Source organism: Cherax quadricarinatus, chromosome 4, assembly GCF_038502225.1.
Source record: "Cherax quadricarinatus isolate ZL_2023a chromosome 4, ASM3850222v1, whole genome shotgun sequence".
Taxonomy (NCBI): Eukaryota; Metazoa; Arthropoda; class Malacostraca; order Decapoda; family Parastacidae; genus Cherax; species Cherax quadricarinatus.
This window is the reverse complement of record NC_091295.1, coordinates 74,093,160-74,118,301: the sequence shown is the minus strand read 5'-3', so window position 1 is coordinate 74,118,301 and position 25,142 is coordinate 74,093,160. Positions and strand designations below refer to the sequence as shown.

At 40.8% G+C, this 25,142-nt stretch overlaps 1 protein-coding gene across 1 annotated transcript in view; it reads right to left on the bottom strand.

The window, feature by feature from the left end:
- Dscam1 (Down syndrome cell adhesion molecule 1) overlaps positions 1-25,142 on the bottom strand; it is a gene marked incomplete in the record, with an annotated part of 1,133,347 nt that overhangs the window by 869,566 nt on the left and 238,639 nt on the right. Inside the window, 1 exon segment of the mRNA XM_070098007.1 lies at positions 15,254-15,415. Coding sequence (XP_069954108.1) covers positions 15,254-15,415 — 162 coding nt within the window.

The following is a 25,142-nucleotide window of genomic DNA, read 5'->3' as shown; positions in this document are numbered from 1 at the left end:
TTAGTATGATCACATAGTTCAGTAAGGTCATGGTTAATATGATCACATAGTTCAGTAAGGTCATGGTTAATATGATCACATAGTTCAGTAAGGTCATGGTTAGTATGATCACATAGTTCAGTAAGGTCATGGTTAATATGATCACATAGTTCAGTAAGGTCATGGTTAGTATGATCACATAGTTCAGTAAGGTCATGGTTAATATGATCACATAGTTCAGTAAGGTCATGGTTAATATGATCACATAGTTCAGTAAGGTCATGGTTAATATGATCACATAGTTCAGTAAGGTCATGGTTAGTATGATCACATAGTTCAGTAAGGTCATGGTTAATATGATCACATAGTTCAGTAAGGTCATGGTTAATATGATCACATAGTTCAGTAAGGTCATGGTTAGTATGATCACATAGTTCAGTAAGGTCATGGTTAATATGATCACATAGTTCAGTAAGGTCATGGTTAGTATGATCACATAGTTCAGTAAGGTCATGGTTAATATGATCACATAGTTCAGTAAGGTCATGGTTAATATGATCACATAGTTCAGTAAGGTCATGGTTAGTATGATCACATAGTTCAGTAAGGTCATGGTTAATATGATCACATAGTTCAGTAAGGTCATGGTTAGTATGATCACATAGTTCAGTAAGGTCATGGTTAATATGATCACATAGTTCAGTAAGGTCATGGTTAATATGATCACATAGTTCAGTAAGGTCATGGTTAATATGATCACATAGTTCAGTAAGGTCATGGTTAATATGATCACATAGTTCAGTAAGGTCATGGTTAATATGATCACATAGTTCAGTAAGGTCATGGTTAATATGATCACATAGTTCAGTAAGGTCATGGTTAATATGATCACATAGTTCAGTAAGGTCATGGTTAATATGATCACATAGTTCAGTAAGGTCATGGTTAATATGATCACATAGTTCAGTAAGGTCATGGTTAATATGATCACATAATGTATTTATTGTCCAACTTGACTGAAGGTGTGATATAAAAACTATTATGAACATGTGGTGCGGTATTAACACAAATTTGACTATTATAAACATTATGAAAGACTGCTATGATAAAAAGTATGAAGGTGTGGTATGATATGAAGGTGTGGTATGATATGAAGGTGTGGTATGATACATAATATGAAGGTGTGGTATGATCTGAAGGTGTGGTATGATATGAAGGTGTGGTATGATCTGAAGGTGTGGTATGATACATAATATGAAGGTGTGGTATGATATGAAGGTGTGGTATGATACATAATATGAAGGTGTGGTATGATATGAAGGTGTGGTATGATCTGAAGGTGTGGTATGATACATAATATGAAGGTGTGGTATGATCTGAAGGTGTGGTATGATACATAATATGAAGGTGTGGTATGATACATAATATGAAGGTGTGGTATGATCTGAAGGTGTGGTATGATCTGAAGGTGTGGCATGATATGAAGGTGTGGCATGATACATAATATGAAGGTGTGGTATGATCTGAAGGTGTGGCATGATATGAAGGTGTGGCATGATACATAATATGAAGGTGTGGTATGATCTGAAGGTGTGGTATGATATGAAGGTGTGGTATGATATATATGAAGGTGTGGTATATATAATATGGTGTGGTATGATATATAATATGAAGGTGTGGTATGATATATAATATGAAGGTGTGGTATGATATGAAGGTGTGGTATGATATATAATATGAAGGTGTGGTATGATATATAATATGAAGGTGTGGTATGATATATAATATGAAGGTGTGGTATGATATGAAGGTGTGGTATGATATATAATATGAAGGTGTGGTATGATATATAATATGAAGGTGTGGTATGATATATAATATGAAGGTGTGGTATATATAATATGAAGGTGTGGTATGATATATAATATGAAGGTGTGGTATGATATGAAGGTGTGGTATGATATATAATATGAAGGTGTGGTATATATAATATGAAGGTGTGGTATGATATATATGAAGGTGTGGTATATATAATATGAAGGTGTGGTATGATATATAATATGAAGGTGTGGTATGATATATAATATGAAGGTGTGGTATGATATATAATATGAAGGTGTGGTATATATAATATGAAGGTGTGGTATGATACATAATATGAAGGTGTGGCATGATATGAAGGTGTGGTATATATAATATGAAGGTGTGGTATGATATATACTATGAAGGTGTGGTATATGAAGGTGTGGTATATGAAGGTGTGGTATATGAAGGTGTGGTATATGAAGGTGTGGTATATATACTATGAAGGTGTAGTATGATATATAGTATGCAGGTGTAGTATGATATATAATATGAAGGTGTAGTATGATATATAATATGAAGGTGTAGTATGATATATAATTTGAAGAAGTGTTATGGGAAAGAAAATAATGATAAATGTGGTAAGAGTAAGAATATATATATATATATATATATATATATATATATATATATATATATATATATATATATATATATATATATATATATATGCAAACCAACCACTCTGAAAGAATAGAGAAATTCCAAGCGCTTTCGTGACTACTCACATTATCAAGGAACTATGATAGTTCCTTGATAATGTGAGTAGTCACGAAAGCGCTTGGAATTTCTCTATTCTTTCAGAGTGGTTGTTTTGCATATATATATATATATATATATATATATATATATATATATATATATATATATATATATATATATATATATATATATATATATATATATATATATTTATGGATACAAATATATAATTTTTCTGGGCCGACCTTTACCTGAAGATGAAATCAAAATTAATACAGGAAAGAATCTGAAATATAATAAGGAACAAAACCCCTGAAAATATGAGAAAGAATATATTAGCCAGCAGCTCTTTTTTTTTTCCAGACACTTTATTCCGTGAAAAAAGTACCATATTATTACCATAATTATTATCTGTCGGGTAATACATTTTTCCATCAGAGTCTACCCAAGATTGAACGCTGACGAAGTCGGCCACGAAGGATGGGATCTCGCACTTGATGATGGCAGAGTTGCCCAGGATCACGTACTCCTTGTCTGCGTCTGTCTCGTAGTCCTGAGCGACCACTGGGGGCGAGGATACTCGTAATATTACACCACAAAACACACGCGCATCTCCGCCGCAAGAAAGCTACACGAGGACGAGTTTCTGATCAGCCAGGCTGTGGTGTATAAGCTGGACTTCATGCAGCTAGCACTACCAGCCTGGATGATCAGACCATCCACCGGGAGACCTGGTCGAGGTCCGGGCAGCGAAGACGTTGACCCTCAGAACTCTCTCCAGGTAGATTCTAAGTACGGAAGCTCAAACAAGAGCTAGAACAACTTGTGTACAACCACACATTAGATACAAAAATATCTGTACCCGGCAACTAGAATTTTTCTACCCTCGCAGTCCGGTCTAGGGTCAACACAACGAAAAAAAGAATGCTACCTTCTACTTGAAAAAATGGGCAGAACCCAGAAAGCTGTAATAATCAGGGTGAAGTCAGAGGCTACCACAGTGAAAAACTGTTCATTAGGGCAAAGTGCTCACCCCATATAATTTCTCATTCTTGTATTCAACATCGACGAAGACGTAACATCCTTTGCTAATGATACAGTAATCTCTATGGAATTGGCGTCCGTCGAAGACAGTGAGCGTTGAGACAGTGAGCCTTGAGACAGTGAGCCTTGAGACAGTGAGCCTTGAGACAGTGAGCCTTGAGACAGTAAGCCTTGAGACAGTGAGCCTTGAGACAGTGAGCCTTGAGACAGTGAGCCTTGAGACAGTGAGCCTTGAAGACAATATGAAGTCTTCCATTGGGCCTCAGACAACAATATGAAGTTTAACGAAAACAAATTTTAGTTGCTATGCTATGGATAGAAGAATGAAGAAAATAAAGATGGAGTATAGGACAAACTCAAATAATTTAATAATTCCAGCATCACACTAATGCTATCACTGCTACCACAAGGAAAATTATAGGTTAGAACTTTCATGACAAGATATGCTTAGCCAATGATGATCACTTGTTTTCTCCAAGCCAGCATACTGCTGTATATTTATGGCCCCCCTTCAAGGCAGACTAGATTGCTGTGCCGGAAATCAGAGCCTTCACTGCCTGTATAAATTTAATTAACTATCTGAACTACTGAAAACACTCCAAGTCCCACACACTCTCTTGGAATGTTGGCCATTAAGGTCCATCATAATTTACACGTGGAAGGACAGAACTCAGTGTCAGTGGTCCCCACTCGACACCCTCCCTCTGTGCATAAGGAAAATTACCTACAAACTTCTGGTTGTCTTTGTGTGGGAACTTCACAAATTCTTCCAATTAGTTCCTAACCACCGAGCTGCGATTCATATGTTGAAGTGTGTGCAGCCAGCAGTAGCAGACTGCTTGATATATGGAAATTATCGAGAACTTTTTCTTGCCAGAATTAGAGGGACAAGTTGAGCGGCCCAGGTTTCAACAAGATGGTGCCACTTGCCATACAACAAGGGCCACATTGAACCTACTCGGACATCATTTCTCAAATCGTTTGATTTCAAAAAGTGGTGACATCACATGGCCCTCAAGATCATCAGATTTGTTGGCTCCAGACTTCTTTCTCTGGGATTACCTCAGAGAAAAAGTTTACATTGATAAACCACACACGTTAGAACACCTCAAATAAAATAGTCGAGTGGAAATTTCAAGAATAAGCAATGATACTACACATCAAGTGATGCAGAATGACCTGAAAAGAGCTGAAATTTGCGAGCGGGCTAAAGGCCACCATCTGAGATACATTATTTTTTTTAAAAAATTAGTGTGTAAATCTTGGTAGCATTAAAATTTAATTGTAGTAATCAAAATTTTTATTTTCTATATTTATTAGCAAAAACAACATGAACAAACTTATTGGCCACCCTGTAGAAGCATACAAGGTCTGTGTTAAACACGTACCAATGAGGAAGCCCAGAAGATCCGATATAGAGAGAGCGTAGGAGATGGTACAGAAGAAAACGGGTTACTCAATTGCTTAAAAGCACAAATATGTCGCAACAGAGGAAAGATAGTCTTAGCCGAAAGATCACTGAATAAGAGCAAAAACTTAGGATGTCATACCTCACAGAAGAAGTACAAAGGGAGCAAAAGGTCACACAGGATATTGCAAGAAACCCAAAATATTTCTATTCCTATGCGAAATCCCAGCTGAGAACTAACTGTAAAATTGGACCACTACTGAGAAGAAACTCGTATACTGACGATGAACAGGAAATGAATGAAATCCTAAAAGATCAGTACGAGTCGGTGTTCAGTAACTCACTAAATGACAGCAAGGTAAAGAATGCAGAAATTTTTCACTCCAGCAGAAGGTAGCGCAAACCAACTGACTGACATAAGTACAAATTCCATAGAATTCGTAAAAGAAATGGATAACATGCCCACTCGCTCAGCACCGGCACCAGAGTCATGTAATGCTCTATTTATAAATAAGTGCAAAGCAACACTAGCACGAGCCCTCAGTATACTTTGGAGAAGGAGCTTAGATCTCGGTGAAATACCGGAGACCTTAAGGGAAGGTAAAGCACTAGCTAAAAATTACAAACCAGTAACCCTAACTTCTCACATCATAAAAATCTTCGAAAGAGTGATGAGACGGCAGATTACAAATTTCATGGACCAGCACAACCGGCATAACCCAAACCAGCATGGATTTAGAGCAAGACGATCATGCCTGTCACAGCTGTTGAACCACTATGACAATTACGGAGACGTTGGAAGACGACCAAAACACACACGTGATTTACTCAAATTTTGCAAAGGCGTTTGACAAATGCGATCATGGAGAGACAGCGCACAAAATGAGGGCCACAAGCATTACAGGGAAAGTAGGTAAATTTATTTTCGTGTTCCTAACGCACACAACACAAACAGTACTAGTAGACAGAGCAAAATCCAGCATTAGAGAGGTAAAAAAACTCAGTTCCACAAATCACTGTCCTGGCACCTCTGCTGTTTTCATCCTCATAGCAGACATAGATAAAAACACCGTCACAGTTTTGTACCATTTGCAGACGACACTAAAATAAGCATGTAAGTCAATACGGTAGAAGACACTGAAAAATTACGGAAGATATAAGAAGGGTTTTCCAGTGGGCAGTGGAGAACATGACGTTCAATGGTGATAAGTTCTACCTGCTTAGGTTTGGAAAGAATGAAGAACTCAAAAGGAACACTATATACAAAACTCAAGAGGATCACCAAACAGAACGCAAGGAACACGTAAACGACTTTGGAATAATTATGTCGGCTGACCTTTCTTTCAAAGAACATAAAACAAAGATCACGACAGCCAGGAGGATGACGGGATGGGTAGTGAGAACTTTCAAAACAAAGGAAATAATGTCAATGGTGACACATCAAATCACTAGTGTTCCCTCATTTGGAATATTGCTCAGTGCTGACGCCCCCGTTCAAGGCAGGAGAAATATCAGAGCTGGAACAAATATAGAGATCATTTACAGTACACAAAGAGCCAGTAAAGTATTTAAATTACTGGGAACGCTTTAAAGTCTTGAATATGTACTCGTTGGAGCGGAAGAGAGAAAAATGAATGATAATATATACCTGGAAAGAACTCGAGGGCCTGGTTCTAAATCTGCACACTGCCATAACATGCTGGAGTGAGAGATATGGGAAGAAGTGAAAACTGGAGGAAGAGAAAACTGGACAAGTTTCTTCACCAGGTGCCAGATCAACCAGGCTGTGATGGATATGTGGCTCCGATAGTAAAACTCTCCGAACTCATCAAAGGTATGTATGCACCCTTGTAGTCTTGTGTTTATGTATGTGTGCATATGTGCACTTGATGTGCATATGCACTCGCCTAATTGTGGCTGCAGGAGTCAATTCACAGCTCATGACTCTGCCTCTCTGTTGGCCGTTGACAATTTGACAGTTCAGAGCGGATAAGAAAATTTCACATTTTTTTCCTCACATTTATACCGCTTCTGGAATGTTTGCTCATTTATATCAAGAGAACCAACAGACTGGAATTAAGATTCCAGTTTATTTTTAAAAAATCATTATACTTTTTTACTGACCAATATTTTGAAGCAAATTAGAACATTATTTAGTTAATGAATAAAAAAAAAACAAGAAATTATAAAGTTAGTCACTATGGATTCGAAGATTAGCCCAAAAGTTTTTTTTCAGGTATATAGAAGATCAGGGACAAGATAGTCTCACTTACAAGTTGTTCAGGTCAGTTTACCGTTAATCACAAGAAAATGTATACAATCTTCAACACTTATTTCCTCTGCTTTTATGCAGGAACATACTAGGGAAATTCCAGAAATAAAAAAAAAAAATTATATAGGTCTGAACAAAAAAGTTATGCATGATCAGTCAGCAATGACATGTTTCTCATACAAATAGACAGATTAAAACCAAACAAATCATGAGGCCCTGATCAGCAGCTCTCAGGAGTTATAAAGTAATGCAAGGAAGAACTTAAAACCCATCAGCAAGTTTTCTTAACATATCACTACAAACTAGCATAGTACCGGATAAGAGGAAGATGACAAATATGTTACCTGTCTACAAAGCAGGAAACAGGTCATCAGCTGAGGCTATTCGTGTCTTACGAATTTACTAACTTTTTTCATTAAGGTATTTGAGGAGGTAGATCATAGTAATGAATGTATGATATTGTGTATGTGGACTTCAGTAAGGCTTTTGATAAAGTTCCACACTGAAGATTGTTGAGGAAAATGGAAGTACACAGAATAGAAGGGAAAACTTTTTTCCTGGATGGAGGCGTGATTGACGGATAGGCAACAAAGTCTGCATAAATGGCGAGAAATCAGAGTGGGGACGCATCACAAGCGATGTTCCACAGAGGTCAGTGTTGAGTCCTTTTGTTGTTCATAGTATACATAAACGACATTGATGAAGGAATAAATAGTGACATAAGCAAGTTTGCCAATAACACTAAAATAGGCTGTCAGATAATTTTGATGACACTAAGAGTGCTACAGGAAGATCTGGATTGATTGATGCAGTGGTTAGAGAAATGGCAGATGCAGTTTAATGTGACAAATGAAAGTTCTATGCCTTAGAAAAAAAATAACCATAGCACTTATAAACTTAATAATATAGATCTTAATCAATCTGAATGTGAAAGAGATTTAGGAGTTCTGGTTAGAAGTAATCTTAAGTCAAGACAACAGTGTGTAAGTGTTCGCAATAAAGCTATTAGAATTCTTGGCTTCATATCAAGAAGCATAAATAACAGGACTCCTCAGGTTATTCTTCCTCACTATACTGTAAATCGATGGTTTGAGGCAACACCACTGAGAGTTTTTGAAATTGTTGGAGCTATTCCAGGACGCTGGGAATGAGTTCAACAACCTTGGTCATTAGGCAACTGCACGTGCCAACTGTTTCAAGACTCTGGTACTCATTACTGTACACAAACACTGAAAATCTGACGATGATTAAGAAAAGCGTTCATGTTATTAGAGAAATAATACAAGAAAAAATCGGGCAACCTCTTAAAGGTCCTTCTTCTGCGATACCTAAATATCCGCATACACACAACAGTAACAGCATACAAACATGGCCACACATAGACAACAGCTACCACATACACAGATATGAACACGCTGACAACTATCCACATACTGACACAACAGCCACTAAATACACAAATATCCACACAATGAGGACAGCTGAGGTAACACGGAACATGGTTCAAATAATTATTAAATTGCATGAAGACAGCTCCTGCAGCAATTTACAAGCTAAAAGGAAAGAGCTTGTGAAGGATACATAAGTGAGGCGTCGCAAAGCTCAAATTACCACTTTGTCACAAACTCTTAAATTACTTTATATTTTTAACCGAAGTTAAATTTATAAAGAGTAAGAACAAAGTAGAAATAGATTCTGAAATTAAATGAGCTGTGGTTAATTTCAGAGAAACTCAGCACCATTTCCAACTCCCACAATGTCATATGTCCCTCTCTAAAACTTATTTATCAACCCCAGGAGAATTACCATAGTTGTTGGTCGGGTAGTAGTCGCTGCCCTCGGAATCCACCCAGGCTTGCACACTGACAAAGTCGGCTACGAAGGACGGTATTTTGCACTTGAGGATGGCAGAGTTGCCGCGGATCACGTTCTCAGACTCTGCCTCCAGTAGGTAGAACTGGGAGATCACTGTGTATCAGGGGGTAAAAGGTAAAGTCTTCCAGTGGATCATAAGAGCACTCTATAGATGACAAAGACTGGCGCAATGGGAATAAGAGTAAGGAGAGGCAAAGGTATCAAGTGGGGTCCCGAAAGGATCAGTACTAGTGCCATTACTGTACATGATATATTTAATTAAATGATGTGAGAGATTGGATTAAATACTACATCACTTTGTTTATAGATGTAAAATTGAGAATACGAATAGGAGAGGACAGAGATGAACAACAAACTTTAGAGAGAATGTTTACCTGGAGACGGTTTGATGCATCTGCAACCTAACCCCAGACCAGACAACTCGATGGACGACTATCACCCAGCTGTTGGTGCTAGATGCAAGCTGTCCAGCATATAAACTACAGCCGGGCTAATTAAGAACAGACTTGAGGAACTTATCAAGTTCCCTCTTGAGGACAGCCATTTGTCTGTTGGCATTTTCCCTCGTATATGAGGGGTATTTAACAGTCTTGATCCCTTTAAGTTTTGAGTTCTCTTAGTGTACTCATTGTATCCCTGCCTGTAATTGGGTTTTGCACGGTCTACTTAGCCTCTTGCATTCATAGAAAGAGGTTCCTGTGTGCAATTTGGGACCAGTTCCTTTAGCATTTTCCACGTGAAAATTATGATGTATGGTCATTGCCTACATTCCAGGGAGTACAGATTGAGGGACTTCCCCAGATATGCAGCTTTGCCTGCCTTAATAGGAGCTTTTAGAGTACAGCAGTATTCAAGCCAACAGAGAACAAATGACCTGAAGAACATCATCACTGGCTTTGCATCTCTTGTTTTGAAGGTTCTAGTAATCCAGGTTTTAATTATCATTGCAGTTATAATTACACAGTTGTGATCCACGAAAGTGACATTTTCTGACATTATCAGTCCTAAATCCCTCACATTAATCTTTTGCACTACCTATTGCTCTATTCATTCCACTTTTTTAGTACATTGCTTTTTTCCCCACAGTGGATTATTATCATAATCAAAAAGAAGCGCTAAACCACAAGGGCTTCCCCACAGTGGAGTAACTGAAATCTGTCCTCACTGAGCAACACCCCCAGCAGTTTTCCCAAGAAAAAACTTGATGATCTGATACGTGAGCTCAGTGTGTCACAGCATGATACGTGAGCTCAGTGTGTCACAGCATGATACGTGAGCTCAGTGTGTCACAGCATGATACGTGAGCTCAGTGTGTCACAGCATGATACGTGAGCTCAGTGTGTCACAGCATGATACGTGAGCTCAGTGTGTCACAGCATGATACGTGAGCTCAGTGTGTCACAGCATGATACGTGAGCTCAGTGTGTCACAGCATGATACGTGAGCTCAGTGTGTCACAGCATGATACGTGAGCTCAGTGTGTCACAGCATGATACGTGAGCTCAGTGTGTCACAGCATGATACGTGAGCTCAGTGTGTCACAGCATGATACGTGAGCTCAGTGTGTCACAGCATGATACGTGAGCTCAGTGTGTCACAGCATGATACGTGAGCTCAGTGTGTCACAGCATGATACGTGAGCTCAGTGTGTCACAGCATGATACGTGAGCTCAGTGTGTCACAGCATGATACGTGAGCTCAGTGTGTCACAGCATGATACGTGAGCTCAGTGTGTCACAGCATGATACGTGAGCTCAGTGTGTCACAGCATGATACGTGAGCTCAGTGTGTCACAGCATGATACGTGAGCTCAGTGTGTCACAGCATGATACGTGAGCTCAGTGTGTCACAGCATGATACGTGAGCTCAGTGTGTCACAGCATGATACGTGAGCTCAGTGTGTCACAGCATGATACGTGAGCTCAGTGTGTCACAGCATGATACGTGAGCTCAGTGTGTCACAGCATGATACGTGAGCTCAGTGTGTCACAGCATGATACGTGAGCTCAGTGTGTCACAGCATGATACGTGAGCTCAGTGTGTCACAGCATGATACGTGAGCTCAGTGTGTCACAGCATGATACGTGAGCTCAGTGTGTCACAGCATGATACGTGAGCTCAGTGTGTCACAGCATGATACGTGAGCTCAGTGTGTCACAGCATCTAACTTTCAGCATCCAGACGAAATGTCTACAACAAGAAATTAAATAAGAGCTTACTGAACAAGAGAGACTTAGCTCCTTCCTTACTTCAGCCAAGATAAAGAACTTGTATACTGCTATAATATAACTGAACTTCTTCGAATGGAACTTGAATATCGACCAGGAGATTGACAGCTGTTTATAGACAGCTCCATTACAAGCTTGAAATGTGTCTTATTGAACAATAGTAACCAATATGCATCTTTTCTAACTGCTCAACAAAACTGTGCTGATGACCAACATAGAAGAAAGTCGTACGAAAAACGTTTTGGTATGGTATCTGAATTATCTTACCATGTTGATCTGTTATTATATACAATGAAGCGTTAGTATGTGTTACATGATTTGACTTTTGAATGATCTAAAAAATAATTTCAATGCGACTTGTAAATTAGCCCCGATTGATTAATATATTTTTAACTTTTATGTTTTTCAATGGGATACCAAATTTATCAAAAACTAGAGCCAATCAAGCAAAACTGATGACATATTCGATATCAGCACCATAAACTTCCTCTAAAATAGGTGTGATATCATTGGCCAGAAAATATATTGACCAGTGAATTATTATAGTATTATAACCATAACCAATCACTAAACCCACAAGCGTCATACAGAGTTGATGGGGTAGGGTGCACTTAAGATTTAATATGCTTGATCAGAGACTAGCAAGGGTGGAAAGTTTAACAAAGTAGAGTTAGTATGGGTGGTGTGAAGTGCTAAAGGAAGTTTGGGTAATATATCTGTTACTGTCATAAAGTCAAAGAGGAAGTCCGAGTCAAAGGTGGTACTGTCAGCGAGGAGGGAAGATAAAATAAGGGTGTTACAATAGTAATGCCGTCGAAGGTAAATTCTGCGTGCTCACTGGTAGACAGCACAATCTAAAAGAATATGGCAAACTGAAGTTGGAAGCTGATAATTCTCATGGAGTGGAAAAGGGAACTTCTCTATGAGATACTCATGAGTGAGATGTGTGTGCCTGATGCAAAGACGGGAAAGCATCGTGTCCCAACCGCAACACTGATATGAAGACCAGAATCCTAAACATGGCTAGATAGAATATAATTTGCTATGAATCAACTCTGACCATCATTGCCAACGATTGTGAGGGTGGCTAGAGATTACAGCAAAATAATCTGAGAATGAAATACCCCTATATGAAACGTGAAGGTCAAGTACCGTTGACCGTGCAGCAGAGTCCACCTGCTCGTTGCCTTCAACATCCACGCAACTAAGGGCCCAGCAGAAAATGATGTCTTTGTTTCTGCTAGAAATGCGGTGCAACCAAAGTTATTTAGGAAGAACTAGGGGACGAGACAAGTTAAATTTTCTGATAGCCTGCAAAGCACTAAAGGAGGCTGAAACTACCACAAATGTTAAGGTAGGCCTGGACACAATAAATGTAATTGCTTTGAGAATTTCATACAGTTCAGCTGTGAAAATGCTAGCCAAGTCTAAATGACCTCGCACAAAACTGTCCAGGAACACTGCTGCAAACCCCGACACCGTCAGAGGATTTAGAACCATCAGTGTAAACTGCAACAACATGAGAATGAGACCGGAAGTGGTTAAGAAGGGAGCGAGAAGCAACTGCAGGTCTTCAAGCTCTCGCACACAGCAGTTGGGATCAACTAAAGAGAAGCCAAGAGAGAGTGAATATGAAAAGAAAAGCGATGGAGTAAACAGGAGCGGCAATAAAATAATAAACCTCTACTAGCGTTCATTACTATCCTGTATGTAGAAGGATAGTGAAGATCATGAAAGCGAACAGAGTATCAAAGGCAATGGGCATCACACCGATCGGTCAAAGATGGAACATCTGCCTCTGCATACAGGCTCTCAACATGGCATGAAGTGCAAGAGTTTGCTGAAAAATACCATCCAGACAAAGCAGTGGCCATCCGTCTCTCTAACATGTACAATGACAGTGTAATATCTCAATTTAGACAAGTGTTTACACAGAGCCTGAAGCAAACCTCACAGGTCAGGTTTTTAGTGAGAAAGAAACAGTGAGCCAGAACAGTGTTAGTGATGAAAAGAGATAAAGAAGATAAACACCACCAGAAGGACATTTGCCTGACATATTACTAGGAGGTGACTCTCCTTCCAAGCAGTAACATACCCCCTCCTCTCCTCCATCTCCTGTGTCCAGTATGCCATTAGCTCTCCTCTGACAGGCAAGAAGCAGTTAAATTTTCATTTTCTGTAGTTTTCCAGTTGAAGTTTTTTATTATTCATTTTTACAGTTTTAAGTAGTCAGTACATTTTTAATAAATTATTATATTGTCATTCGGGGTCTGGAACGGATTTCTATTTATATTATTCTTTATGGGAAAATTGTTTTGGATGTCGTCCATTTTGGTTGTCGAATCGACATCTAGAACGAATTAAATTCGATAACCGAGGTTCCACTATATTCTAGTCTCAAGAACATCATTAGCTTGGCACCTCTAAATTTTGAAGGTTTTATTAATCTAGCCTATCAATTTTCTTACACTATCACTAAGTGCCTCGCATCCATTTTTTGTTTATTGAGTGGCTTGCACCTGTTTTATACTCAGTTCCATTTGTTTTTCATTTTTTTTTTTACAGTGGAGTGCAGTATCTAAAATTTATCCTGAAATCGTACCGCTTTCTGTGACCCACTGAAAGACCTCTTTATATCACCTGCAAAGGAAGATACAGTGCTATAAATTTTTGTCTGTCAGATAATGAGAATGAGAAAAATAACTGGAACGAGTATCGTGTATTAACAGATTTTTTCACTCTGGCAGCCTCAAGTTTTATTTTGCTGACTAGAGCTCTTTGGGGAACAAAACACAGTTTTAAGATGCGGTATGATAAGACTCAAGAAGCCAGAAACCAATAATGCCGGACGACTAAGCTTGAGGTGGGGGCCAGGAGTCATGACTCGACCTCCTCTCTATGTCGCGATGTGTTAATAAAATAAATAAAATATAAGACTAGAGAAAAGATTGATCCAGAGGTGGCACTTTCATCACTCTACATCATCATAATAGTAATAATACTTGCACGCAACAAAATAACCCTGGAAAATTATCACCATTACTTGATTTGTACCCACGGTGAGACCTTTACCTCTGATATGCCTCTGAAGAGTTTCGAGAGTTTCACTGCTCTTGGAGCCCGACCATGGGCCAGGCTCATCTGGTGCTTGCCTGGTCAACCAGGCTGTTGCTGCTGGAGGCCCGCTGCCCCACATATCCATCACAACCTGACTGATCTGGCACCAAGTGTAAATTTTCGAAGATAATTTAACTGTTAATAATAACTTAAAGAGCAGCAGTCAGTCTTTAAAGAGATTTTAATTGATATTCATAAAAGAACATATTTAAAGATGCGTTTCCAGTTTACAATAATATAATAATTTAGCCCAACAAATTATGGTTCTCTGTAATAAGGAAAAACAGTAATATCATTAGGGTCAACAAAATATAATTTCTATGTGAATTACCTGCAAAGAAAATAAAGCACATAAAGGAGCAAAGTTCTGCCCAGAGGAAATTTGTAAAATGTTTAAGGCAAGAGAGGTGCTTTACCATAGTTATTAGAGGGGTAAAAGGCCTGGTTTTCTGAGTCTACCCATGCCTGCACGCTCACGAAGTCTGCCACGAAGGACGGGATCTCGCACTTGATGATGGCAAAGTTGCCCAGAATCACGTGCTCATTGTCAGCCTCAATCTGGTAGCTCTGTGCCACCACTGACATGCCGGAATTAAAACACCAAATAAATAACTGAGGCAACTCAGCTAATAAGAAACAAAATTACAATAATTTGTGTGGTGCAGGAATACTCCATTAGTAACTCTGAAAATATACACAAGTTATAATGTACGGACAGCTTAAATAAGATATCATTAGGAGTTCAGTGAGGAAGTGAACATATACCATAGTGGGAGCTGGAATAGTAGACTCTGTCCTCGGAGTCCACCCATGATTGTACACTGACTAAGTCGGCCACGAAAGATGGGATCTCACACTTGATGATGGCAGAGTTGCCCAGGATGACGTTTTGGTTATGAGCCTCCAAATGGTAATTCTGATGCACCACTGGCAGGCAGAGGCAGTAGTAAATGAGGAGGCAAACATACCAACCTTACTTAACTATATTAAAGTAAGCAGAGAAAATGAAGAGAGCCAAGAATGATATTCAGTCATCCGCCAGGTCTTCCTAAACTCTCTGGATAATGAAACAAAAGGTATGATCGAAAATTCGGTTTAAACGCCCTGTGAATCAGCATGGTTCATAAATTCTTTCTTGTAAAAACTTACAAAATATGCTACATATCTTCAGCTCTAAAAGCTAAAGCTGAAAATGCGGAGGTCCTAAGCTGAGTAATTACCATAGCTCTCAGATGGAAAGTAGACCTGGCCCTCAGAGTCCACCCACGATTGTACAGAGACGTAGTCGGCCACGTAAGATGGGATCTCGCACTTGATGATGGCAGAGTTGCCCATTATTACGTACTCGTTGTCTGCCTCTGACTGGTATGTCTGTGCAACAACTAATGAGAAGTATTGACTAATATCCTGCACACACGTCATGACCACCTACACATACATTTTCATCTGCTGCACACGCACACATAGGGGCCAGGAGCTGTCACTCAACCCCTGCACCCACACATGAGTACACACATTATTATTTATTTTTATTATCACACTGGCCGATTCCCACCAAGGCAGGGTGGCCCGAAAAAGAAAAACTTTCACCATCATTCACTCCATCACTGTCTTGCCAGAAGGGTGCTTTACAATACAGTTTTTAAACTGCAACATTAACACCCCTCCTTCAGAGTGCAGGCACTGTACTTCCCATCTCCAGGACTCAAGTCCGGCCTGCCGGTTTCCCTGAACCCCTTCATAAATGTTACTTTGCTCACACTCCAACAGCACGTCAAGTATTAAAAACCATTTGTCTCCATTCACTCCTATCAAACACGCTCACGCATGCCTGCTGGAAGTCCAAGCCCCTCGCACACAAAACCTCCTTTACCCCCTCCCTCCAACCTTTCCTAGGCCGACCCCTACCCCGCCTTCCTTCCACTACAGACTGATACACTCTTGAAGTCATTCTGTTTCGCTCCATTCTCTCTACATGTCCAAACCACCTCAACAACCCTTCCTCAGCCCTGTGGACAACAGTTTTGGTAATCCCGCACCTCCTCCTAACTTCCAAACTACGAATTCTCTGCATTATATTCACACCACACATTGCCCTCAGACATGACATCTCCACTGCCTCCAGCCTTCTCCTCGCTGCAACATTCATCACCCATGCTTCACACCCATATAAGAGCGTTGGAAAAACTATACTCTCATACATTCCCCTCTTTGCCTCCAAGGACAAAGTTCTTTGTCTCCACAGACTCCTAAGTGCACCACTCACTCTTTTTCCCTCATCAATTCTATGATTCACCTCATCTTTCATAGACCCATCTGCTGACACGTCCACTCCCAAATATCTGAATACGTTCACCTCCTCCATACTCTCTCCCTCCAATCTGATATTCAATCTTTCATCACCTAATCTTTTTGTTATCCTCATAACCTTACTCTTTCCTGTATTCACCTTTAATTTTCTTCTTTTGCACACCCTACCAAATTCATCCACCAATCTCTGCAACTTCTCTTCAGAATCTCCCAAGAGCACAGTGTCATCAGCAAAGAGCAGCTGTGACAACTCCCACTTTGTGTGTGATTCTTTATCTTTTAACTCCACGCCTCTTGCCAAGACCCTCGCATTTACTTCTCTTACAACCCCATCTATAAATATATTAAACAACCACGGTGACATCACACATCCTTGTCTAAGGCCTACTTTTACTGGGAAAAAAATTCCCTCTTTCCTACATACTCTAACTTGAGCCTCACTATCCTCGTAAAAACTCTTCACTGCTTTCAGTAACCTACCTCCTACACCATACACTTGCAACATCTGCCACATTGCCCCCCTATCCACCCTGTCATACGCCTTTTCCAAATCCATAAATGCCACAAAGACCTCTTTAGCCTTATCTAAATACTGTTCACTTATATGTTTCACTGTAAACACCTGGTCCACACACCCCCTACCTTTCCTAAAGCCTCCTTGTTCATCTGCTATCCTATTTTCCGTCTTACTCTTAATTCTTTCAATTATAACTCTACCATACACTTTACCAGGTATACTCAACAGACTTATCCCCCTATAATTTTTGCACTCTCTTTTATCCCCTTTGCCTTTATACAAAAGAACTATGCATGCTCTCTGCCAATCCCTAGGTACCTTACCCTCTTCCATACATTTATTAAATAATTGCACCAACCACTCCAAAACTATATCCCCACCTGCTTTTAACATTTCTATCTTTATCCCATCAATCCCAGCTGCCTTACCCCCTTTCATTTTACCTACTGCCTCACGAACTTCCCCCACACTCACAACTGGCTCTTCCTCACTCCTACAAGATGTTATTCCTCCTTGCCCTATACACGAAATCACAGCTTCCCTATCTTCATCAACATTTAACAATTCCTCAAAATATTCCCTCCATCTTCCCAATACCTCTAACTCTCCATTTAATAACTCTCCTCTCCTATTTTTAACTGACAAATCCATTTGTTCTCTAGGCTTTCTTAACTTGTTAATCTCACTCCAAAACTTTTTCTTATTTTCAACAAAATTTGTTGATAACATCTCACCCACTCTCTCATTTGCTCTCTTTTTACATTGCTTCACCACTCTCTTAACCTCTCAACATATCAACAAAAATAACTGGCGGTGAATAATACTCTCTGGAGGAGTAGACGTAGCATAGGATGACTCTGTCATCTCCCACCGTAATCTTGCCTCACTCAACACTATTGTTAACGAAGAGCTTGTAAAAATATCGACCTGGATGACTGCTAATAAACTTACACTTAATACTGACAAAACCTTCTACATAATGTTTGGGAACAGAACTGGTGTTGCCCAGCTGAACATATCGATTGACAACACACTTGTTGCTAAACGTAAGGAGGGCAAATTTCTGGGCCTGCACCTTGACAGCAACCTGAAATACAACACCCATATCCAACACATAACAAAAAAGTATGCAAAACAGTTGGGATCCTCTCCAAGATACGTTACCACATACCACAATCAGCCCTACCCACACTATACTATTCACTCGTCCATCCCTACCTCACCTATGCTATTTGTGCCTGGGGATCAACAGCAGCAACTCACCTAAAGCCGATAAAAACCCAGCAGAAACCCGCAGAAAGAATTATCACACAATCCAATGCTAGACAACACCCCCCCCCCCCCCCACTCTTCAAAGACCTAAACCTACTCACTGTACAGAACATTCACACTACTGTGCAACCTACATTTACAGAACCATAAACTCTCATATTAACCCTAAAATAAAAACACTTTCTTGATAGTTGCAACAGGACCCATAGATACAATACCAGACACAAAAATCTCTGACATTCCTCCTGTCCGGCTAAACCTCCATAAAAATTCGATATACATAAAAGGCCCTAAAATCTGGAACTCCCTACCTGAAAATTCTAGAACCGCAGACTCAAGCACCATTTTCAAAACTACCGTTAAAAAAAAAAAATTATCTCCCTAACACACCCCATTATCAGCTAGCTATATGAAAACCACCTGTTTCTCATTTTTTGTATCATGAACACATCCAAAACAATACAGTCTTACTCTCTTTATCTGTAATTCCCTCTAATTTACACTTGCACTCACCCAAATGACTGTAAACATAAAATTCCTAATAAAGCTATTGCCTATTAAATCTTAAGTTAGTCCTAAGTTTGCTAAGATACTCTTCCAATACAGGAGTTTTAAATGGAACAGTGTATCATGGCAAGATAAATCCAATCCCATTACTAAATTTACTATTAATAATATTGTTATATGTCTATACTACCTCACTATCATAAATCTAATTATGTACCTAGTTATGTATCTAATTATATATCTAATTATGTATCTAATAATGTATATTCAAATGTACTGCTCCAGAACCTATATCAGTATAGAGTAAGAATTAGTATTAGTCTGCCCGAAATGCCTAGGCATGCTAGTGGCCTTCTTTGTATTTAATACTCTATAACATGTAAACCACGCAAGGAAATAAACGTTGTCACTGGTGTTCTTATACAGGCAGTGTGTCCAAGTTTGCCCTGGGAGCCAACCAGGGAGAGATGGAGGAAGGGACTTGTTGTCTGTAGGCTGTCAAATGAGAATGATACAGCATCTCACGGACTGAAGCTAGGCCTAAGCCCGCAAAATGGCAGCACTGGCTTGACACGAAATATAACCCCAACAGGGCATACATCCACACACACACTTCTACACTTATTTCAGTAGTGTTTCTGATATCCGTTGGTAAGGTATTAAAAAGTCTGGTCAGAGAGATGTTGATAAAATGTTCTCTTATTGTGCACAGCTCTGCTGCTTTTCACTTGCTTTATTTTACATTTCCTCCTGCTGGCCGACATAATCACAGCCTAGTTGATCTGGTACTTTCTGGAGGTACATGTCCAATTTCCTCTTGAAGACTTTCACACTTCCTCTGGCAGCGTTTCTGATATCTTGTGGTAGTCTTTGCTTTAGTCTCTTATTATGCTCACAGAGCCCCAGCTTTTCACTGGGTTCATTTTACACATTCTCCTATATCCCTCACTCCAGTATGTTGTTATGGCAGTGTGCAAAGTTGTAACCAGCCTCTCAAGGCCTGGTGGCTAAAGCTCCCGCTTCACACACGGAGGGCCCGGGTTCGATTCCCGGCGGGTGGAAACATTTCGACACGTTTCCTTACACCTGTTGTCCTGTTCACCTAGCAGCAAACAGGTACCTGGGTGTTAGTCGACTGGTGTGGGTCGCATCCTGGGGGACAAGATTAAGGACCCCAATGGAAATAAGTTAGACAGTCCTCGATGACGCACTGACTTTCTTGGGTTATCCTGGGTGGCTAATCCTCTGGGGTTAAAAATCCGAACGAAATCTTATCACTTATATCTCCTCCGTTCCAGGGAACACACACTGAGGGGTTCCTAGTAATATTAATACTTTATTGGCTCTCTGCAGAACTGTATGTGTTGTAGCTCTTATCTCTTCTGCTCTGAAAGGAGCCATGAACGCTGAACAATACTGAGTAAGTGATCTGAAAAGTGTTACCACTGACACTACTATTTCACTTTTGCAAATTTTCATTATCCACCCCAACATATTCCTGTCTTTCATGATATTCCCCTCGTTTTGTTCTTTGAAAGATCAGTTGATATTATTACACTCAAAACTTTCACATGTTCCCATCGCTGTTTGGTGATGCTGCATTTTGAATAGTCTCTCACATGAGTTTTTCATTTTCCGTACATAAGGAGCTGGAACTTGACACCACCAAGCATCACATTATTCTCCACTGTCCATTGGAAGACTTTATTTACAACTTGCAATTTTTGTGTGTTTTCTACCATGGCGATCTTCGTGCTTAGTTTGGTATCTACAAAGGATGGAATGAAACTATGGAGAGTGCTTTTATCTGTACACACTAGGAGGTGTCTTTAAGCACCGAGCTTTTTACTTTGCTAATGCTGAATTTTGCTCTGCTTGCTGCTCTACTACTCTGTGTTCTGTTTGCCAGAAAACTAAAAACCCAACTTCCCACTTCTCCATTATACTTGTTGCCCTCAATTTACAATACTACATGACATTACTTCATGATCGCATTTGTTAAATGCCTCAGCAAAATCCAAGTATACCAATATGCACTTTGGTTTTCTTTCAATGGGTGTGTAATTATGTCCCATTACCCTTTCAAAGACTTTTATTCATTCATTAGAGATTTGCCGGTACTTCCGGTCCGGGTCTTCTCCAGATGGTGACCCGGCGGTGGCCCCCGGGGCGGGTGTGTCGTTCGTCTTCTTTATTCTTCTATCTTCTCTCTTGGGCCCTCCGGTTGGAGGGTAACTTCTTCTATCTTGCATTGACTCCCCAAGTGGGAAGTGTCTTCACGCTTGGCATCTTCAGTGTCACAGTTGGGCAGAGGCAGAAATCAGGGTTCATTGGAGCCAAAAAGACTTTTATGATATGCAATGTTAGGATTACTGGTCTATGATTTTTGGCTATTGCTCTAATGTTTCCTTTATGAAAAGGAGCCATGTCCTCAAGTATTGTGGATATCTTTCTCCTCAGCCCCAGAGTACACATTTAACAGTTAGGGAATTTTTGCTACACAAACGTCAACTGCTGCAAACACTGCCACTAGCTAACGCATGCACGTGCATGGCACCTGCAAAGTTATGAGGACTGGGGAAGGATAAAGATGATAGCAGACGAATTAGAGGTTGGAGCTGATGAAATAACTTTGAACAAGCCTGGTGCTCCGGGGCATGGGGAAACATCATCTAGCTTTGGCTATGCACCCACACTTATCGTGCGCGCGCGCGCGTGTGTGTGTGTGTGTGTGTGTGTGTGTGTGTGTGTGTGTGTGTGTGTGTGTGTGTGTGTGTGTGTGTGTGTGTGTGTGTTAACCTGGTCAACCAGGCTGTTGCTCCTGCTGGAGGCCCACTGCCCCACATATCCATCTGGCACCACGGATGTTGATACAGTGTTCCCTTATTGTGCCCACCGCACGCCCTGCTTTTCACTGGGTTCATTTTGCACTTTCTCCCATATCTCTCTCTCTCCACTAGGTTGTTATGGCAGTGTGTAAATTTGAGACCAGGCCCTCGAGTACTTTCCAGGTATATATTACTGTGTATCTGTTCCAGTGAGTGCATATTTAAGACTTTAAGGCGTTCCCAGTAATTTAAATGCTTTACTGGCTCTATGTGGGCCATTAACGATCTCTATCTGTTCCAACATTGATATTTTCCCTGCCCTGAACGGAGCTGTCAACACTGAGCAATATTCCAAATAAGGGAGCACAAGCGATTTGAAAGGTTGCATTATAATTTACACCTGGAAAATCAGAGGGCTTGGTCCCAAATCTGCAAACTGAATAACTCCCTACGAAAGCAAAATACTTGACACGCAGTGCAACATGCCTCCAATGAAAAGCAAAGGTGCCAAGAGTACACAGAAAAACTAAGCATCAGGGGTCCAAGACTGTTCAACAACCTCTCATCATTACATAAGGGGGATTACCATCAGACCCTTAGTTGTCTTCAAGAGGGAACTAGACAGGTTCTTCAAGTCGGTACCTGACCAGCTGGACAGGGGATCATAAGCAGATGCAGATTGGTTGATTCGGCAGATGCAGATTGGTTGATTCAGCAGATGCAGATTGGTTGATTCAGGCCCTGATCCAGTGGGAGGACTGCTTATGAACCACGCTGTTGGGGCATTGACCCGAGACACCCTACAGATAGACTCCAGGTAGCTTTCAGAAATCTAATCAAGGATTCAATCACGACACTATACAGTGTTATCAGGTCCATATTGGAATATGCAGCACCAGTATGAAATCCACACCCGGTCAAGCATGTCAAGAGATTGGAGAAAGAGGAAAAGGCTTGCAACGACACTAGTCCAGGAGCTATGGAGTATGCCCTACGTCTTATGATGAAAGGAAATAAGGTCTAGGGATGATATAACATGCAAAACACTGAGAGGAAATGATAGGGTGGACAGGAACAGATTGTCAGAGAAACCAGAAACAGGAACACGAGGGCACAGCTAGAAGTTGTAAACAGAGATGAATCACGGGGATGTTTGGAAGCGTTTCCTCAGTTTTATGGTAAGGAAGCGGAATGGTTGAGACAGGATTCATACACAGCTTTAAGAAAAGGTACAATAAAGTTCTTGAAGCCAGGAGTGAACCTAATAGTGGCCAGGAGCAGAGACTCGACCCCAGCAATCACAAAGATGAGCACATATATACCTCTGAAGAAGAGTTTCCAGGGTTTGACTATTCTCGGAGCCCGGCCATGGACCAGGCTCGTACGTGAGTGTACACACACACACACACTCTCTGCCCACACACATACACACGCTAACACCCCCCGCACACGCTAAAAACCCCACAAACATGCTAACACCCCTTCCCTTCCCTTACACACACGAGAGCAAGAGGCTCTGCAGATACTGTAAAATAATCCCAATGAAAAGCAAGGGAGCACCGAGTACACTAATAGATAAAGGGACCAAGACGTACTAACACCACCCCATCATACGTAAGTGGAATTACCAACAGACTCATATCTTCCAGATTATTATTATAATCAAAAAGAAGCGCTAAGCCACAAGGGCTATACAGCGCTACAGATATCTTCCAGAGCTACTCTGAGGACCCTATACGTCCTCAAATTAGCTCCTATCAGCTGGCCTGCGGTGCTTATAATGGATGGTGTGACTAATCTAGTTGATCAAGCTCTCACTATTGTTTTTAGAATAGATAGTTACCCTCTTATGAGTCGTATATTACCCTGATGATTCATAGTTCTCACCATGCATGCCCTCAATACCCCTCGGGCAGTCAGTTAAACCTAAGACACGACCGAAGTTACACTTCCCATTATTATTCTCAATATGCGCCGCCAAAGCAAGCTGTGTATCCTTAACCAGGATTCCTTCCACACTTAAAAATGGCACTACCATTTGTTGAGTAAGGAAAAAATCCTGAATAAGGATAGACTTGACTTGTTATGAAGATATTTATTGGGCCACAATTAGGATGAGTCATGTTCATGTAGGTTTGCTAGGATGGGTCCTGGTCCAGGTCTTCTCTACATGATAACCCGGCAGTGGCTCCCGAAGGAGTATTGGAGTTTGTACAAGTGATGTACCTATGGCAAGGGCACGGTGAACATTCATGTCAATTGGAGTAACGCTGGCCATTTAACGGGGGCATCCCTATGACAAAGGCACAGTGAGCCGTCTTCATGTTAAGTGAAGTACTGTTTACAGCACTATGGCAGGGGCAGCCCTATGGCAAGGACAGCCCAATGGTGGGGGCAGCCCTATGGCAGGGACATGGCGAGTCTTTCAACTCCATTTGAGCCATTCCTGGCACTCAGGCCACAGCCCGAGTGCCAGGACGATTCAAGAGATTCTCTTGGAAGATGAGGCAGGTACAGATAGGTTCTCCAGGACATCCTGGCCTGGGTCTTCTCCATTTGGTGACCCAGCCATGGCTTTCTATACAGTGGTCATGGAGTCGCCACCCAGAAGCCTGCCCTTCGTGGTACATCATAGATGCCGTGTGGTCAGTCTCTGGGTTCTTGGAGCCATTGGTGCAGTAGACTGCATACCCTGGACTCTCGGTGACAGCTATGTTCGCAATGGCATGTTGTTGGAGGGTGTCATGTGGGCAGAGTGCCTAAGTGATTGGCACATCAGTTATATGCACCAATGCAAGTTTCGGTGCTCAAGGTGGAAAGACGTAGCCTTCTGCAGGCCAATGGCAGCCTTTTTTTTCCTGAGAAGCGGCTTGGCAGCAGTCTCTTTGTGACATCAGCAAGGGTCCAGGTCCGCCGACGTCCAGGAAGGACCTCTGGGTTTTGTCCTTGACGGTTTAGAAGCACCATCATTCTGTCCCCACCCAGTTAGTGAAGAATCTTGGCTACGCTTGTGGCGGTGATGAAACCTATCCTGTGTTCTAGAGAATGCAGCTGGGCGTCCTGGTGAAGGGTGACTATTGGTCCATCTGGGCGCTCCCAGCATCGCTTGAGCTGCAGTGTTCTGTACAACTTCTACATGCAAGATGCTTGAGAAAGACGAAGCAAGAGAAGCATATTTTATATGTTAAACCCTTAGGTGACACCTCACTCAGAGAAGGTG